The 20,544-nt window shown below is 32.9% G+C and overlaps 1 protein-coding gene across 1 annotated transcript in view; it reads right to left on the reverse strand.

Annotated features, from left to right (window-relative positions):
* The window catches only part of ADAM10 (ADAM metallopeptidase domain 10), a 145,399-nt gene that overhangs the window by 36,181 nt on the left and 88,674 nt on the right, over window positions 1-20,544 (reverse strand). The window contains exons 5-6 of the mRNA XM_051980730.1: window positions 9,068-9,168; window positions 3,617-3,766 (exon numbers count right to left, since the gene is read on the reverse strand). Coding sequence (XP_051836690.1) covers window positions 3,617-3,766; window positions 9,068-9,168 — 251 coding nt within the window. The remainder of the gene's footprint in view (window positions 1-3,616; window positions 3,767-9,067; window positions 9,169-20,544) is intronic.

Raw genomic sequence — 20,544 nt, forward strand, 5'->3', positions numbered from 1 at the left:
TAATAACCCATGCTGCCATGCTACTCCAGTCCCAGCTACATTGGAAGGCAGGGAATGCCATAGAGGAGGCTAGATAATCATTTGATGAGAATGTGGTAAATTAGTTTAACTGTCACAAATTAGGCACTACAAAGAGGAGACTAAAAGAACCTTTAAAACAAAAGGCCTTTGGGATAAGCATAAAGAAAAAACAGCTAAGAAAAACAGCAATTTAAATATAAACTTATTTGTTAAATTGCAAAAGATGCAATACTTTCTGGTAAGAAAAAAAAACAAGTAACATAAAACAACTGCTTACCAATTGAAAAATAGTTAGAAAAACTATGTCATCACATGAAATATAATTTAATACAGCAGAGAAATAGCAACATGAGAAATTTATAGGAAGATGTACATGAATATATACAGAATGAAATGCAAAGAACCAAATACACACACACACACACACACACACACACACACACACACACACACACACACACAATGTCAACAGTGAAAAAATGAGATCACTAAAATGAAAGTACCTGAAAAAATAACTATTATCCCAGAGAAAGAAATAATGAACTATATTTTCTATGTAAAAATGAAGTAGAAAATTATTAGGGCAAAATGTCAAATATAGTGTCTGCTGGAGTTACTATACTGTATTTTTGCTTTTATTCTCTTGTTATAAGCAAGCATATAATCTGGAAGGGATAGGGTGAATCTTTTTCTAGACATGACTTTGATAAAGGACAAAAGTCATCAAAACAAAATATATTTTTTTTAAAAATCTTAATGAAAAAGATAGGGGAAGATTATAATTACTATTACCTGATAAAAGAGAAAGGAGTGAAGAGGAAAAAAACTTTAACATAAAGTTTGGTAAGAGTTCCAATTCAGTGGGCTCATCCTTACAGTACTTAAAGATAAAGCTATTAGGACAACAAATAGAAGAAAAATGGAAAAGATCTGTCAAATTTTTTATAACAGAGTTTGACAGTGAAGATATCAAATTTGGACTCTAACATCAAAATTTTCCATGGACCATATGAAGAAGTAGAAAGGGTACTACAAAGACCAGAAGAGTATATACCCTAGAAAAAAAAAATCTATGCCAAATATTACAATTATGAGGATATTTAAAGGATCAGTTTGCAAGGTATCTGAAAGTGGAAGATACCAACTTTGTGGACATATCAAGAATCTAATCATTACTGATATAAGAGACAATAAAGAAAATATCAGTAACTTTTCACCTGTATATCTAATTCCTCATTACTATAAAACATTTTTTTGAGAATAACCTACACAACTTTATTAATAACTTTTTTCATGAAGGTATAAGAAAGGAAAAGGCAGAACTTTAAAATGATATTCTAAATCACATAATATCTTTATAATCACATGACTGACAAAGAATGCAAGACCCCACTGTGCTTGTGCTTAGTTGCCCATATAAAAAAAATTTGATTCATCAGAGTAAAAAAGTTCTATTCCAAGAAGGTGTCTTCCATGTATATTTTTAAAATGTATAATAATCTCAAAGATAAGCAACCAAATAATTGCACACATATAACCTGTACCAAATTACTTACCATCTCAGAGACTGGGGAAGGGAGGAAGAAAAATTTTAGAAGTAAAATTTTAAAATAAACGAACATTAAAAATTGTCTTTACATGTAATAAGGGGAAAAAATAAAACCTCATTATTTTTAAAAACCACAAATAGCCAATAAATACAATTTTGTCTGATCCTTGGCTTATAAATACCAACGGAGGCAAATAATATTTATGTTCAAAATTATCTTCCAATGACATGGAAAATATTTAGCCCAGAATCCAAATAAAAGAGGGCTTCCCTATAAATTGTGATGTCTTTTAGATAATCCTATTTGCAGATGATATACTGATTGCATCAAATCAAGAACAGTTCAGAACTTCTTGATACTTAACCATATAAGAGTTAGGCTTAACTATTCACAAAAAAAGTAAGTACATGAGTTATGCCTCTTATTCAAACTATGATATGCAATTAGACAAACAGCTGGGGATGGGAAGGTCCCATGCATATAGTGCAACACTGTGGAAAAATAAAAAACCTTTCCCAAAATTAATACTTTTAACGATTGCAAGCTTCTCTCTGACACAAAAGTCTATTTTGTTAACATTAATTAAGTCTTTATACCACAGGGTCTGAAAAATTAAATGTAAAGAAAAATGGAAAGTCCCATGGTAGATGTGAATAGGTCATGCTATATTACCAGAAAAGTGCTTTAAAATGATGTAATAAAAAAAGGAAATCTAGACATATAATTAAAGAGATAACAAATGGATTATATATGTTCTATCATAACCAACATATATGAAGAGGTTCCTATCAAGTTAAATGAATTCAGTTTGAAGAAATTAAGAAGAATATGGACAAGACTTGGCATGAGAATGCATGAATGAATTGTGATCTGAACTACTGAAGGAAATAGGTTTACTTCTATCTTGCTACATTGAGCCCACTGTTCTAGCCTATTAAGATTTTGCTTTAACTATGATTCAATTACAAAATTTTAACTCCCAGCTTCAGGTCCAATACAAATTTGGTAAGTGTGTGCAATTTTAGTCTTAATCCAAGGCACTGAAATAAATACAAAGACACACAAAGCCATGTTAAGATCTCTCATACAATACATTAGAAAACTCCCTCATAATGACATTAAAACATGATGATATTTTTTGGAGTTTCATCAGTCAAATCTACCTAACACAATCAGCTAACCAACATGAATGACACTTATCTTGTTAATAGATATAGCAAAAAAGATGGTAAAAAAAGATTTTTTCATTATAAGTATATTGTGTCTATCGCAATTTCTCTTGATCAAACTATCTGGTAATTCTGTTTACGTAGGAAATGAAACTAATTTGGAACAACAAGATTTTGATGATGATATCTTAAGATCTTAATGATCACCACATTTCTAGCTGTTCAAAACTTGTTCCTTTAATAATATATCCCAAATTGATGTCATGGTTCAAAATTAAGTCATTTTATTAAGTGTCTACTTTTATGCCAAACATTGTGCAAAGATTAAAAAGGGGAAAAACAGCCCCTACTGTCAAGAGAAAACATGCACATAGTTATGTCTAAACAAGATATAGACAGAATGGGAATGGTCTCAACAAGGTCATAACATTAAGAATAACTATGAAAGGCTTCTTGTAGCAGATAGAGCTCTAGCTAAGATTTGAAGGAGCCACAAGGTGAAGATGAAGACAAAAAACATTCCAGGTATAGGAGACTACCAAAGAATATGCCTAGAATCAAAAATGGAGTGCCTTATTTAAGAAAGGAGAAGAAAATTGGTGTCAGTGGATAGTATCTGACAAGTAGTACTAAAATATAAAAATATTTTTAAATGAAAAATGAGCTCTAGATATCATTAAAGCACTGAATATCCAAATAGCTCTCAAATGCCAGAAATCTTGAGAATAGATGCTACCCTGGAAATAGATTATTTTATTTCTATAAATATAAATATTAAAAAACACACAAATACGCTTCAATTTTTTAAAAATCACATTAGCATATATATAAAATTTGAAAACTCATATGATTCAATGTCATTTTTATAATAAATACCTGAGCAATCACAGCTTCCCGTGTTCCATAGTGTTTAAAGAATAGATGATCTGTCTGAATATAAAGCTGACAAGTATTTTTTTCAGCTGAAGCAGCACGCTTTTTCCTTAACAGCTCTGGACCACTTGTAACGTGTTCTTCTAGAGGTTTCTATGACAGAAGAATTGTCTTTGATAAATGGTAATGTTATATTATTTCATCTTAATCTAGATGTTTAAAACAAAGTAGGAAACAATTTAAATCAACATTGCAATGTTCCATAAACTACAAATTAACTGGGTGATTACCTCTATCTGAACATTATTTTGGGGAAAACTGCAAAGCAACCCATGAGAAATTAGTTTTAGATCAATATATATTGACATATATAATTCAATACAACAAACATTTATTAAGCACCTCCTGTATGCTAGGCATTATGTTAAGTACTAGGGATAAAAAGATTATGACAGAAACAAATCAGTATCTTTCACATCAATGCTGAGCTGGTAAATTCTTAACTCTTAAAGGAATAGAGGCATTCACAAAATATGAAAGGATTAATGTTTACAAACTGAAAAGCATTTGCACAATCAAAATTAGCATAATTAGGATAAGAAAAGCAATTTATGGGGAGGAATCTTTCTATCATATCTCTCAGAGCAGTCTGATAACAAAGACATAGGCAATTCAAAATACAATAGTCCAAAAAAGTTATTTCTCAAAAAAAAGGGGGGGAGGGAGAGGATGTTAGTCTGCAAACATCTATTAAAATCCATTTTATGCTAGGTATTATACTAGGCATTAGGCTCTAGAGATTCAAATACAAAGAATGAAACAATGCCCAATTTCAAAGTGTTCATATTCTTAACAGGATAGAAAATAAAACTATAGGAATATATGAAACATAAACTTAAAGGGCATAAATAAAAAGTAATTGAAATATAAGATACTTTAGGAAAGAAGATACTAAGGTGACACCAGCAAAAAAAAAAAAAAATGCTTAAATTATATCTTAAAAAAAAAAAAAAAGAAGGAATCTGAGATGGAGATAAGCAGGGAATGTATTTTAAGAAAGGAAAGAAGTAAGGGCAAAAAGGTGAGGGAAAGAAGAACTGTATATGAAGAGGAGGAAGGCTTGATTTGGTTAGAGGACAATGTAAGGGAAAGTAGTAACAATAATGAGAAAGAGGGAAGAAAAATGTTTGTATTAAGTATCTAGTATATAACAGGCACTGTGTTAAAAGGCTTATTAATAGTTATGTCATTTGATCCCCACAACAATTTCAGTAGGTAGATGCTATTATGTTTCCTACTTTATAGATGAGGAAACTAAGGTAGACAAAGATTAAATGACTCCCCAAAATCACAAAGTTGCTAGTGACTAAAACTATATTTTAATTCAGGTATTCCTGATTCCAAGTCAAGCACTGCCCACTGCCCTTCTAGCTGCCTCTAAAACTATGCCATGTTATCTCTTTTAAGTTCTCAAAGCACTTTAGGGGTCACCTAATTTATGGTACTTTATATCTAATGTGGAATTGTCTAATGACAGTTAGACAAGCAGTTTTATTAAAATATCTATACCCTTTGTAACCCAGAAATCCTTCTGCTAATTATATAACCCCTTCCTGACCAATGATTTGTTTAAGGATGTGAATTACACCAAAATAGTTCTAGTAATAATTTTTATAAGAACAAATAATTAGAGAAGGAGGAAATCCATATCCACTGACTGCAGTTGTGGTACATAAATGTAATGGATTATTACTGTGCTCTAAGAATTGCTGAATAAAGTTAGGAAAAATTTATATGGACTGATACAAAGTAGAAAACAGTGGGTTATGTCAGATCAAGTCAAAAGCATTTATTAAAGTAACTTCTATGTGCCAGGCACTGAGTTAAATAGTAGGGATACCAAAAAACAAAAACAAAAAAGAGGAAGGAAGGGCCAAAAATGGTCCTGTTCAAGGAGTTCACAAGGGTAGGGGAACTGGGAAAAACTACATATAATAGTGGATAAAGTGCTGGACCTAAGGTATAGAAGACCCAAGTTCAAATATTTTTTCAGAGTTACCTTACCTAAATCTATCACTTAACTGCCGAACAAGTTATTTAACTTCAACTTTGGTCTCCTCCTTTATCTGTAACAGAAGGAGGTTAGACTCTAAGATCCTTTCCAGCTCTAAATTTATGATTCTATGAATTATACAGAACCAAAAAAATAAAAACTGCAATGAATTGGAACCCTAAGTTTGGTTCAGAAGACTATGGGTATGAATGATTTTCTTTGTTATTTTATTTATTTTTACAACCATCACCACTACCACCACCACCACTCCCCAATATCCCCAGACCATCTACTTTTACATCCCTAGGAACAGATGTCTTGAGAGGGGAAGCAAATAGGGTTTACTTTGGAAATAAAAAAGGAGGCAAAAACCAAAAGTTACCAGCATGCATGTGTGTATATATGTAGGTATATGTGGAAATACTCATAAAAGGAAATATAGTTCTTAAAATTTTAGTTATATATATCAAAAATTTTCATCTTCATTTTTGTTAAACAAACTTTTACCAAAAAAACATAAAAAGAAAAGAAAAGAAAACCTCAATACATATCTATATAGACTCACAAACTCCCACATTAGTCATGTCTAAAGATCCAGATCTCTTTCTGCAGCTTAAGTTTATATAACCTTATTTCAGGAGATGAGTATGATATGTTTTACCTTCAGTATTAGGACTTGTGGTTCATCACAGCATCAATCAATTGCAAAATCCTGCAAAGTTACTTTTCTTTCTAAAGCTATCACTGTATAAAATTGTTCCTTTGACTTCACTCATGTCATTCTGCATCAGTTCATAAAGGTCTTCCCAGTTTCCTCCTCATTTCTATGGCACATTAATAATTTATTACACTGCTATGCCACAATTTGCTTTGCCTTTTTTCAAATAGGAGGGGACCTACCTTACATTCCAATTACCTCCGAAAGAACTGCTATAAACATTTTTATACATACAAATCCTTTTCTTGTATCTTTGATTTCTTTGGAATAGACGCCTAGTAGTTGTATAGCTTCTCCAAAGAGTCTACCAAGTTTAGTAAGTAGGGGACAATTCCATACTGATTTCCAGAACAGATAGAACAATTCACAGCTCCAACAACAGTATAGTAGACTACCTATTTTCTTATTGCCTCTCCAACATACTGTCAACAGTTCTCTTTTAATCATCTGTACTACTGATAGGTATGAGGTAAAACGTCATTACTTTAATTTGGGTTTCTCTAAATATTAGTGATTTAGAAAATTTCTATGTAATTGTTGATAGAATTTCTTCCTTTTGAAAACTGCATATTCATATCCCTTTTACCATTTATCAGTTGAGGAATGACTTCCAATCACATGTTTATATGACTTTTTCTAAACTATGAATCTCTTTGGAGTTTATTTTGGTATATGAAATGAGATGTATGTCTAAATCTAATTTCTTCCAGACTACTGTCCAGTTCTCCTAGCAATGCTGTTCAAATAGTCCTTACTCCAGAAACTAAGGTACCTGGGTCAAATATTCTACTTATATATTTGTTTCTGGATGTTGTTGTACCATTGATCAACATCTCTTTTTTAAACCAGAACTAAACTATTTTAATGACTGATCTTTCATGGTACAGTCTGAAATCTACTCCTGATAGACCTTTCCTTCCAACTTTTTTCCATAATTATTCTTTGAGAATCTTGGCCTCTTTATTCTACCATATGAATTGTTATTTTTTTTTTAGTTCTATAAAAAAAAATTTTGAACTTTGGTACAGAAATATACATTTTTCAAAGTATTTATTCTATTTTATTTATCAGGAACAATATGCCAGAGTGACAAATACAAGACAAACTGAATTCAAAAATTCAAAGCAATTATTTAGAATGGAATGAATTCACTTCATATGTTATCAAAATGTTAAAAGTTCACAAATCTAATTGTTGAGAGATTTTAACAAATAAACTACATGTAGAAAAAAACAGAATTCAACGCTAATATACTTACAGCACATTTTAAATCTTAAAATCATATTATGAATGTTAACTACTATTAATAATACTGAATCTAACAACATATCAGTGTATCTATATAATGAATGCAATTTACTAATTAAAATGTGTTCCATCAAATAAAATTCAATTTTAATCCAACCTTGAACAATAAAAGGGTCAACATTATGCATAAAATTCCAAATATGACAACTTTGCTAATATAAGTGAAGTGTTTTAATGTGGCGTTTCCCTGGCAAAAATTTTTGGCAAGAAAGAGATTATAAAAGGCCAGGGTCTGGTGGGGAGAAGAGGAATGGTCAGGTCTACCGCAAGCTACATATAATTTAAAACAGTGATTCAGTACCTGCTAGAAATGTTAGTCCTTCATGTATCCCCTTTATAAATCTTTTGCTTTTGCAGTCATTTGCAAACAAAATAAAAGTAAAGAGTCAAAAAGTATCCATCAGTCTTTGTATTAACAAAAGTTTATAAAGTATTATTTCAGAAGCATGTCTCATAGGATGCGACTCAATGGGAAAGCAATAAACTACCAATAAGGAATTCATGAATCAAAGATTCAATATATGAAATAAATAAGCATAATTTTTAAAGATTTTATAGATATGGATTTATATGGATGCTTCTAAATAAATGCAGATGCTTTTAAAAGTCTTACTCTCATGATAAATATTTTAAACTGAATAGTGTTTCAAATTAAAATTAAGAATATTAGTAATTTAAATAAATGTCATCTGAATAAGAGACAATGTCTCAGAAAGTAGCTAATTCTACTCAATAAATCCTTTTAATATAATATATAACAAATAGTTTTATAAAAGTTGGCAAGGAAATGAAGTTTTCCAGCACAAAAATTCCTTGAGATGAACAGATAAAGAAAAGAGTTCATAATTGTGTCCCATGTCTATAGGCTACATCAAATTTGAACATAAAAAAAAAGAAGAAGCAGTCTTATTTCTAGATTACATTTTCATTTTGTTATTGCTAAAATTACAAATCTGATGCCTGTGAACAAAGAATGTTGAAGTAGTAACTTGAAGACGGTTGAAAAATATAACACAAAAAGGCTGGAAAATATTTAACATAGAAACACATTTTATGTAATGGAAAGATAACTGGACTTGAAGCCCTGGGTTTTAAAACCTAACTCTGTCACTTATTAGTCATATGATCTTGGAAATTTCTCATTTTACTTCTCTAGTCTTCAGAAGACAAAATGATAAAATGAAATTATAATTCCAGACCCAACTATCTCATACAACTGTTATACACAAAGAACTTGATAAACTCTATCAATGTGCTCACACAATAATTTTAGCAGCATACAAATCTTTGAGAAAATAAAGAACATTCAATTTCAAAATTCAGAAAAAATACATATTTCTACTTCTACAATAAGGTCCAATAGTGAATTTCATACCTGTGTGCTTTCCTCTACACCAGTCATCTGGTACTTCCTCATTCTTTCGAATACTGAATGATCTGCACAGCCTCCCTGTGGGCCATACTTATGGGGATATTCTAAAATGTAGAGAAAAAAAAGGCACTACATTATATGATGGGCCTAGATATTTGCAAATAATTAAATTGAGATAATAAATTAGTACACTAAAAAATAAATTTTATGTAATATCTGCTACATAATTTGAAGATGACTTTAGAATTCTAAGTTGACATTTAGTTAAGTTGTCATTTAGTTCTGGATTTATCATCATTATTTTTGATGAACAGATATAGGCATATTTCATTTTACTGAGCTTTACAGATACTGCTTTAAAAAAAAAAAAAAGGAAATTGAAGGTTTGCAGAATCTCTGAATCAAACAAGTCTATTGGCACCATTCTGTCACAGCATATACTTTACATCCTTTCTCTATAACATTTATGGAGTAACATTCTTGGAGTATTTCAAATTTTTTCATTATTATTTTATGTTACAGTGATCTGTGATGTTACTATTCTTGTTGGGGCACTATGAACTGCCAATATATAAGATGCAAACTTGATAAATATTGTGTTCTTTCTCTTTCTATTCTGTATGCCCTGAAATACAAAAATATTTATATAGGACCAATTAATAACTCTACACTGACCTCTAAGCATTCAAGTGAAAGGAACAGTCAACTGACACAGCAAACTTTATTGCTTTCTTAATTTAAAAAATTGTCACAGCCACCTCAATTTTTCCCCCTGAGACAATTGGGATTAAGTGACTTGCCCAGGGTCACACAGCTAGGAAGTGTTAAGTGCCTGAAGATGATGGTTAATTTTTAGCAACAAAGTATTTTTAATTAAAGTACATACATTTTTTAGACATACTATTATTACACTTAATAAATCATAGCACATTGTAAATAAAATGTCTATTATGTACTAGAAAATCAAAAAATCCATATAACTTGATTTACTGCAATATTCAATTTGTTGGGGAGGTCTAAAACCAAACCCACACTATCTCCAAAGTACACCTATATTATGGGATACAATTTAAAATGAATTCCAAATGACAAGATTTGCAAATTTCAATATATAGAATGATTAACACAATTTTCTTAAATTTACTCAATCTGAACATATATCTATAATAATTTTGTATTTGTCATAATTAAAATTTAAGAAAAATGAATGGAATGAAATTGGGAAAGAGAAATGCAATGCTGAACTTCTACAATGTTTGCATAACTATTGAATTTCATTTCTTCACATTTTTAGATGAAATAACATTTCTTATCCCTAATTTTCCTTGCTTTTTCTCCTCCTTCACTGCAACTTCATAAAGTCTTCAATAAAAAGCAAAGCAGTCAATAATACAAAAACCTGATATGCCACTTTTTGCATATATTCACTGAAAGCTCTTACCACAATTTTTTGTTAACTACTCACTTCCTATCCCCAATTCTCCTCTCAAAGTGACACTTTTCTTTACTTAAAATGAAAAAAAAATCTGCCCTATCCATTTCAGAGTCACAAAAGTCAATGTATGTAAAGACCATATAAAACATCTATTTAAATTTATGTTTTCATTTAATTCAAGCAGCTAACAATGTTAACCCCATTTGAAAATAATATACATTTTTTAAACTTGTGACTTTAACCACATGAAAAATCCTTAAAATCAGACTGGCAAAATTTTTTTAAAGGAAGATAACAACAGTTGGAAGAAAAGGGGAACAGTGATACACTGCTGGTAGACCTGAGAATTCATCCAGACATTCTGGAAAGCAATCTGAAACCAGTTCCAAGAAGTTACTTAACTGTATATAACTTGTTGACCTAGCAACAACTAGTCCTTTGCCTCAGGAGATCAAATATAATGGAAAGGATACAATTCATAGAAAAATTTGTAGATCTTTTTGTGGGAGCAAAGAACCAGAAACTTTTAAGATAATATCAAATGTAATAATATTATCATGCTATAAAAAATTAAGAAAGACAGTTTCACAGAAATGTAGTAAGAATGGTAATAGACTGACACAGAATGAACAAAAACTAGAACAATATACCATAATGGTTAACATTTTAAGAGAAAACAATTTTGAAAGACATGAAAAATATGATCAACACAAGGACTGATCATGACTTCCAGAGGACCAATGAATGCTACTCATCTTCTGAGAGAGAGTTAACAGAATGATACATAAAATAAAATACAAATTTTTTGATATGGCTAATATGGGGATGTGTTTTGTTTGACTACACTTATTTGTTACAAGGGTTTTGTAAATAAAATTTGACAAAAATATTACAGAACATATACATTACAGAAAGAATAAAATTGGGGAAGAGGGGAGGAAAAGTTTTGATAATTAAAGAAAAATAAAATTTTATTAAATTAAATTATTAAAGTTTACATAAACTTTCTTAGAAAGTTATCTCCTGGAGCAATTTGGAACTATGTCCAACAAGCTAACAAACTGCATACTCTTTGATCCAGCAGTGTCTCTACTGGGCCTATATTCCAAAAAGATAATAAAAACGGCAAAAGGACCCACATGTGCAAAAATCTTTGTAGCTGCTGTTTTTGTAGTAGAAAAGAACTGGAAACTGAGTGGATGCCCAACAGTTGAAAAATGGCTGAATAAATTATGCATTATGAATGTTACAGAATATTAATTATTGTTTTATAAGAAACAATCACCAAGATTATTTCAGAAAGGTCTAGAGAGACTTACGTCAACTGATGCTAAGTGAAATGAGTTGAACCAAGAGTACACTGTACACAGCAAGAACAAGATTATATGATGATTAATTCTGACAGACGTGGCTCTTTTCAACAATGAGATGATTCAAGGTAATTACAATAGATTGTGATGGAAAGTGCCATCCACATCCAAAAAGAGAACTGTGAAGACTGAATGCAAATTAAAGCATAGTATTTTCATCTTTTGTTGTTATATGTTTGTTTGCTTTTTTTTCCTCTCAGGTTTTTTTCCCCTTCTGAAATGATTTTTCTTGCACAGCATGATAAATACAGAAATATGTTTAGAAGAACTGGAGGGAGGAGGAGAGGGGGAGAGAAAAAGAGAGGGAGAAGAAGAGAGGGGGAGAGAAAAGGAGAGAGAATGGGTGGGAGACAGAGGAGAGAGAAGGGGGAGGGGGAGAGAGAGAAGGTAAAAGGAACTTCTGAGTTCATCTATTTTTACAGAGAAAAATAAAGAGACAAAATGACTTGGCCTAGGTCAAACAGATAATAAACAATAGATAATCTAGTCTTCTGATGTTCAGAGCTCATAATTCCTTCTTCTACATTATACAGCAGGCTTTTAGTGTGGCAACTAAATTACCGTTTAATTATTTTTAAAGAACATCGATGTATCTATAGCTATACCTGTATCCACACACACACACACACACACACACACACACACACACAAACGTGTTTTAATTCTTACAAAGGACATTCCCTAGAAGCATGTAAATATTATTTCCATTTTACTGTGAGTAAACTAGATTTTAGAATATTTAAGCAACTTATTTAAGCTCATAAAATTGGGAATATCTAAATCAGCTTTCAAAACCACATCTCCTCATCGAGATGGGTCCTGTTTCCATTACAGCACATGGTCTTATTAAAGACATAACAGATCAGAAAAAAAAAGCCAAGATGGCAGAGAAGCAGAAATCAGTATAGCAAACTCCCTTTGTAAAGCTCGAAACAGAGCTTTAAAACGCAACAGATTCAATTCTAATGGAGAAAATCAAGAAAAAAGTCATAAGGAGTCACTTTTCCAGCTCAGGTACATATAGTCAAACAGAAAAATAAGTCTGTAGACAGGGGTCTGATCAGGAGCTCCAAATACAGAACACTAGCATAACAAAGCAAGAGAAGGTCCCGAACTCATATTAAGGCATCGCAAAACATATAGCAGGGAGTCAAGTGCCAACTGGCAACTTTATTATCCACTATCCAGGCCCATATTATAGATCCAGAGCACACTAAAGAAATCTGTGGGGGAAATGAGAAAGAGAGATAACTACCAAGCAAACTGTGGACTGTGGAACTGTGGAAGAAAAACAAATCCAGAAACAAAGTGGCTCAGATCCTAGAAGCAGAACAAAGTTCTCAGGTTCTAATCGAATATGAAATCTGCAGAGAACCAAACAAGCAGGAATCTCAGACAAAATGGGAGACTACAGCTTTGTCTCGCAGATCCAACTAAACTTCCCAACTGACTAATAATGGTTAAGTCCAGCAATATTCTACTGTGAATCAGTCAATACCTTATTCAAAAAATTACAGAGCTCAAACCAGGAGGGTGTCAACAGATCCCGCCTTACATCAAACTACTTTGGGGGCAATGAAAGCCTATAAATCTCCACTGTGAGCTGACCTGATATCCTATAAAAACAAAATACTCAATATTCTCAAGAAAGCAGTAGCACAATCTACCTAGAACTTCCCCATAGATGTGCTCAGGGACCAGCCCTAAAGTCAAGTCAGACATCAGGGAGTAGAATGAAAAAATGAGGGGTAAATGGGGTAGGGAAGGTAATTTCATCATTAAAAAGCTAGTATAGTGACCGAAGAGAAGAAAATAAGGCAAAAACATCTATAAGCAAAACCTTAAAGAAAAATACAACATGGATATAAATTCAATTAAATTCCTAGAAGAGATGATGCAAAAAATAAATAAAACTTTTGAAATGCTTTTGTCAATGAAATGAGAACACTAAAAAGAAAAAACTGGAAAAATGAGAACTAGAGAAGAACAATCGGAGAGGAAATTAATAGTTTGGAACAAAAGGTTCCTTGCCGCCCAAAGTAAGTTCCTGAAAATTAAACAAACCAAATAAGTGCCAATGATTTCACAAAACAATAAGAAATAATTTCTTTTTAAACGTCAAAAGACTAAGGGGAAAAAGGAAGGAAACCTAAGTATCATCAAATGAATATCTCAAATCTAAAACTGACCTCTAAAATCCAAAAAACTGATCTCTCTCTATACTACCATCAAATGAGATCCAAAGTATATATTAAGAGAAAACCAACCAGATCTCTTAGGATCAGACAGTAGGAATAGAAAGATTTCACTGCTTATCATCTTAATTAAAAAAAAAAAAAAAAAACTCAAAATGAAAACTTTCAGGAATACCACAGCCAAAAATCTAAAAATTTTTACATCAAAGAAAAAATACTATCAACAGCTATAAAGACAGAATTCAAGCACTGAGGAGGAACATGCAGAATTACATAAATTTTGCAACCAATAACCATAAACAGGTAGAGAGCTTAGAATAAAATGACCAGAAAGCCAAGGATAATAGTCTTAAGAGCCAAAAATAACTTACCAAGCAAAACTGAATGCGAAAACTGAAAGCAAAAGCAAAACTGAAGCAAAACCAATGGATGCGTCCAGTGTTAGGTTTAACTACCAATCAACTGCAACCCCTATATGACATTTTAAGGGGAGACACTGCTTTAAATTCACCACGCCAGCTTACAAAAGAAGCTCAAGAGGCTTTGAGAGAAGTTGAACTGGCTTTATCCAATGTAGTTGAAAGAGTAACTCAAAAACCCTTGGAAATATCAGTTTTTGCTATGAAAGACAATGCTACAGGGGAAAATATAGAACTTTAGTGAAACAGACTTCCAAACATCTGATGAAAACATAAAAGCTATGAAAAACTCTGAAGTTCAAACAGAAGAGTGAAGAAAACAATAAAAAAGTAAATAGAAATAAAAATCAGGTGTGAAGGAGATGGTACATATATCCCCAATGAAGTCTATCATCAGCAGAAGTCACAAAGCTAGTCTAAGTAGACAAAGTCTATGAGTGGTTCTGTTATATCATAATGACCTTAAAAAGAAGATTGTAAAGTAATCGGGGAGAAACACACTCATGAGTAAAAGAAAGTTAGAGAAAACTCTCTCACATAATCAGGTTACACAAATACATAGCTATACAATAAAAAGAAGGGACCGTAGTTGGAGAAGGAATTAAATAGTTGACATTTGAACTTCATTCTCATCTGAACTGTTCAAAGGAGAGAAAAATATACACAAAGTTGAGTACAAAAATATATCTCACTCAACAAGGAAATATAAAGGAAAAAGGAGAAGGAAGAAAAGGGAATTAGTGAGAGGGCAAACTACAAGAGGGAAAGGTGCAATACAAACTCTAAGGATGTTCAAAAACCATTTGAAGATCTTTGTGAGGTGGCCAAGAAAGAAAATCTGAAGGAAATGCACATTAAATAAACCCTAAGGATTCACCTTGTAGAAAATCAGCAAAACTGAAGCCCCAAATCCAATGTTGGAAGGAACCATATCAGGAAAACCATATTGGGGAAAAAGTCCTAATGTCTACATTTATGAGGTTCCCTTATCAGTTTAAATTCTTAATCAGATAAGCAATACTTCAGGCAAACACATTCTTTTTGGCCATCATGTGCATTCTATCTCTGGGCAGGGCCCATCATTTCTACATATTCAACAATTTACAAGGATAGCCAAATTCTGTTATCTAATATCATCTAATAAGCAAATATTCATTAACTGTATCCTTTCTCTTCTTAAATATGTAATTGAAATTGACAAAAAACATTTTTGTTCCTAAATTTCTTAGTTTCTCCCATTTTTATAATTTGACCTTTTGTTGGAGTATTATCCAATGTTCTTTTCTGTCAAATTAGCACCAATCTAGTCACTAATCTCTCTCAGCTCAAGGTCATTTTAACAACTTCACAAGTCTAAATGACTCTGTCCTCTGAAATTATCCACCTCTAGTCTAATTTTAGAAAAAGACACTGATAAACTATAAACCAAAAAAAATCTGAATAACATAAAGGTCCTTAAGTTCTATGGAAATCATAGAAAATGATATGAAGATCAGCTGAAAAAAGAAGCCATAGTTAATCAATAAAACTATAAGCAAGCACTTATTACATGTCAGACCTTGGGATACAAATACAAAAATGAAGCAACCTCTGACTTATAGGAAAACAAAAGGTATAAAATAATTTGCAAAGAAGCAACAATTAGGGCTATCAGAAAAGGCCTCACGTATATATAAGTAGTGCTCAATCAAGCACAAAAATTTTAGACAAAAAATTTTTTAGCTGTGTCGTGAAACAAAAAGGCTGACATTCAAAAGTGCTTTGAGTATAGCAAATCTTTTAACTAAAAATAGTAGCTTGTGGGATTATGCAAACACCCACATTCAATATTTTGCATGCCTTTAACTTTAAGCACAAAGACTATTATGATTTTCAACATATTTTTTAACAAGTGGTTTTTCCAAATGATTCATACCAAGTTCATAGAACTCAATCTTGTTGTAAAATAATTACCTATAAAGCTTATTGGCATGAGACAATCATTTAATGGAATACCAACAGGTTCTTTAGATTTTTCAGAAAGTGAAGTTGTCTGAAATTATCTCTGATTTATCTTGTACATTTCTTCTTTGTACATAGTTATTTGAATATTTTCTTCCCCATTAGATTGTGGGCAGAGGACAGAGATTATTTTTGTTTTTCTTCCTATCCCCAGTGCTCAGCACAGTGCCTGTTGTTAGGTTGGTAGGTATTTAATAAAAGTTTGCTGCTTTTACTCATGAGTTTTAAATTACAAATTCATAGGCAAATTTCATGGGCTGGTAACAAGTTTTAGTTAACAATACTACAACATAAGCAAGTAATAGTCTTTATTATTCAAAACACATTATTTAAAAATTCACTATATTTATGAGAAGACATATTCAGGTCCTTCTAACTCCAGGGCCGGTGCTCTACCCACTGTAACATCTAACTGCCCCAAGAGAATAGAATCAGAAAAGCAACTACTATATCTAAAGGGAAAAAATTTTATCATCTTCAATTATTTGAACAACTCCCATTTGTATTATATTTAATCCTACATGATCAGTGTAAGCAAATAATAAGAATTCATGCATTCATGAATCTTACATCCTTTTAATACAAAAACATGAAATTAAACAATAATAACCAATGACAAATTTATGTTTAACTAGGAATAAAAAGAAAAAATAACTGCTATTTGAATGATTGCTTTTCATTTGTTTTCTCTCAAAAAACAAAATTACAACATAGGTTGTCACTAAATATCTTCTGGTGTTCAAAATTTACCTTAAATAACCTGAAGGAAAAAAAGCTTATCTGACGTAAAACTAAAATGTTTAATAGTTCTAGATTCTTGTTCTCCAACAACTTTATTTGCTTTTTGCAACATATGATGGTTCTATCACAACACAAATGTTATTGGGCAAAAAGAGTTAAGTTTCCTCACTTTCACTTAATGTTTTCTATGATACCACTAGTAAGGTTACATTAACAGAACTCAAAGACCAAACACTAGTCTGGGCCTCCAACAACAACAACAACAAAAAAAAAACCCCAACAATTTCATGTTCTCCTAGGTCTTTACACAGTACTGTGGAAATTTCAATTCCACCGTAAAGTTTAACTAGCCAGTGACAAAAAGTCACCTTAATAGGCAACAGTCCTAGTGCAGCAAAGCTATAATTAGTGTTGGAACAAAAAATCCAGCTGCAAAAGATGTGCAAAGTTGGAAACTACTGATATCGGGAAGATGAACCACTAACATCACACATCACTGCCAATATTAGGGTAGCCGATCCTGTCTACTAGCATGGAAGCTCTCAGAAATGTCAGGATTCAGCCAGAGAACTGAGGAACAGTGGAAACAGAACAGGACAACATGGGAATGGGACAGTAGATAAAGTGGGAAGACGGGGGTTGCAGTACTGAATTTGTTTTCTCTCAAAAAACAAATTTACAACATAGGCTGTCAATAAATATCTTCATTCATTCATTCATTCATTCATTCATTTATTTATTTATTTCCACTAGGTTTGAGGAAAATAATACAGCATCCAACTGGGGTCAATCCTGACCACTCAAAAAGTCACTTGAGACAAAGACTCAGGCTGGCTAACCAAAAATTGTTCAACATAGGAGGAAGTTGATATACTTTAAGATCCAGTCCCAAAAAAAAAATCACCAGAGGAACAGTCATTAAGTCAATAAGGGAAAATCCACGGGGAAAAAAACTGAAATTACTAAAGAAAACTCAAAAGCCTTGAATGTAAGCAAACAAATCAATAGGAAAAGCAGTTTACAGAAGCAAATACAGCTTCCAAATCTAGCAAATTAATTTAGGCATTTATGAATAAATATTGCAAAACAAAGGAAAATGATTCAAAACTTGGAAAGAAAAGATCCTGTAAACTACAAGAACATGGAATCATAATATACTGTTCCTGAGTGGTTCAAAAAAGAAAGGAGAACTATGAAGGTATTTATGGCCTACCCAGCAAAAACAAAAGAAAAAAATTTGTAGGACAAAATAGAAAAAGTGGAATCTGCAATGACAAATCTCACCAAAGAAATGAAAAAGAGATCAATAGATTGGGAATGTAAATATCCATGTGAAGGACAATCTAGAAAAATTAAAAAGAAAAGGCAATTAACATTAAGAGAAAATATGTTCTCTATGCAAGCAAAATATACCAATCTTGAAAATAAATAGATGGAGTGAGATCTCTAAAAGATCGTTGTGAAACTCAAGTAAGGCTTCATCTACTCCAGAGCTGGAGTAGACCTGAAGATAGTCCTTAGGCACTGACCCAAGGACATGCCCATTTCCCCTTCTTGCTATTCTTGCATGACATTTTCTTCCTACCTCAATCAAATATGGATAGTTATGTACTTATTGGCCAAAGTTCAATTTCCTGGTAGTTCTCCTTTGGAATATAAGACCCTCAGCCAATGAGGATGAGGCTCAGTGGTGGGAGGATACTTGCTTTAGGAGCTAAACTGCTAATATGTCTCCAGAAGTGCTTCCTCCTTTCCACAGCTTGTTCAACTGGAGGGATGCCCGCTTCTCTTGGGATGTATGATAAATGAGCTTCCAAAGAAAACAGCATCAGAACCAGTTGAATTTTCAAGTGAATTTTACCAAACATTTAAAAATCAACTGTTGTGCTACTCGGAGCCACCTGACAGTGATTGCTGGAGATCGAATCCAGACCTACAGAATGGATCTCCTCATGTGAGAGGATGACACAAGGAGACTGAGAGTCAGTTGCTGTTCTCTGACATCTCTGACTGAGAGGCTGTTGCATTATCTGACCTCTCTCCTCTTCCCTCTGCCTCCAATTTATCTCATTCCCAGCAACACCTGTGTCAGCAAAGGCTGCCCTGCAACTCTTCAGATGCTATGATCCACAGCTGTGGAGGCTCTCAGAGAACTGACCTGCCCTTAACAATCAACTATTTCCAATAACAAAGTATTTGGAATAATTGGCAAAGAAGGAGTCTTACTAAACTCCTTTTATGTTACAAAAGGTACTGATACTTAAAACAGGAAGAGCAAAAACAAAGAAAAGTATAGACCATTTTCACTAATGAATAAGGATTCAAAAATCCTAAATAAAATGCTAACTAGGAAACTGCAACAGTATTATCACAAAGATTATACATTGTGACCAAGTAGAAGTTATACCAAGAATATAAGATAGTTGGAGGAAAATTATTAATATAACTAACTATATCAATAACAAAAGTAATAAAAAAAATCATTTAATTATTATCAATAGATTCAGAAAATTCTTCTGAGCAAATACAACACTCATTCCTACTAAAAACACTTGAAAACAGAAGTATAAATGGATTCTTCCATAAAGTGATAGGAAGCGGCCAAGATGGCGGAGCAGGCACACACGACTCTCTAAGCTCCTCTCATTACCCTCATAACCAAATATTTAATCCAGCCTCAAAAATAACTCTTCACAGCTTAAATTCATGAAGATAAGAAGCACTACAACTTACCAGCCGATCCGGAAGCTCGCCAGGAAAGGTTTGTCCTGAGGGGCCAGGAACAGACTAGCACAGGCAGTGAGAGGCTGGTGTCCTGAGCAGACCAGGGGCGGGGGTGATCTCTGTGGCTAGAGAAGTTATAGGGACCACTCTGCTATAGGCTAACTGCTCTACCTTGATTACAAAGCAGTAAACTGGCAGAGAAGTTAAAGCCTAAAACAGAGGGTCCTCTAAAAAACACCAGAACCTAACGAGATCTGGCTGTAACCCCTCAAACCCGGAAGTGACTCAGGCAGACTTTACTGCAGCCCTCCGGCCACATCCGGCAGTTCGGGGCTTTTGCGGGGGCAGTTATTAATCTGCACGGCAGGGGGCACAGCCTGGGCAGGTATAATCGGCAGTGTGGGGGGCTCAGGCCTGGGGCAATAGAACTTCCCCAGCAAACTGTGCTTCCCCGGGCAGACACTTCCTGTCCCTGCAAATCCATTCACTGCTCAGCTGCTAACACCCACAGCCCCAGGGCAGGGTTTGGCTTGGGAAGTGAAACTCTCACTGCTAAGTGTCTAGGCCCAGGACAGTCATTATCTCACACAGCCTG

This window comes from Antechinus flavipes, chromosome 2 (assembly GCF_016432865.1).
Source record: "Antechinus flavipes isolate AdamAnt ecotype Samford, QLD, Australia chromosome 2, AdamAnt_v2, whole genome shotgun sequence".
NCBI classification, from domain to species: domain Eukaryota; kingdom Metazoa; phylum Chordata; class Mammalia; order Dasyuromorphia; family Dasyuridae; genus Antechinus; species Antechinus flavipes.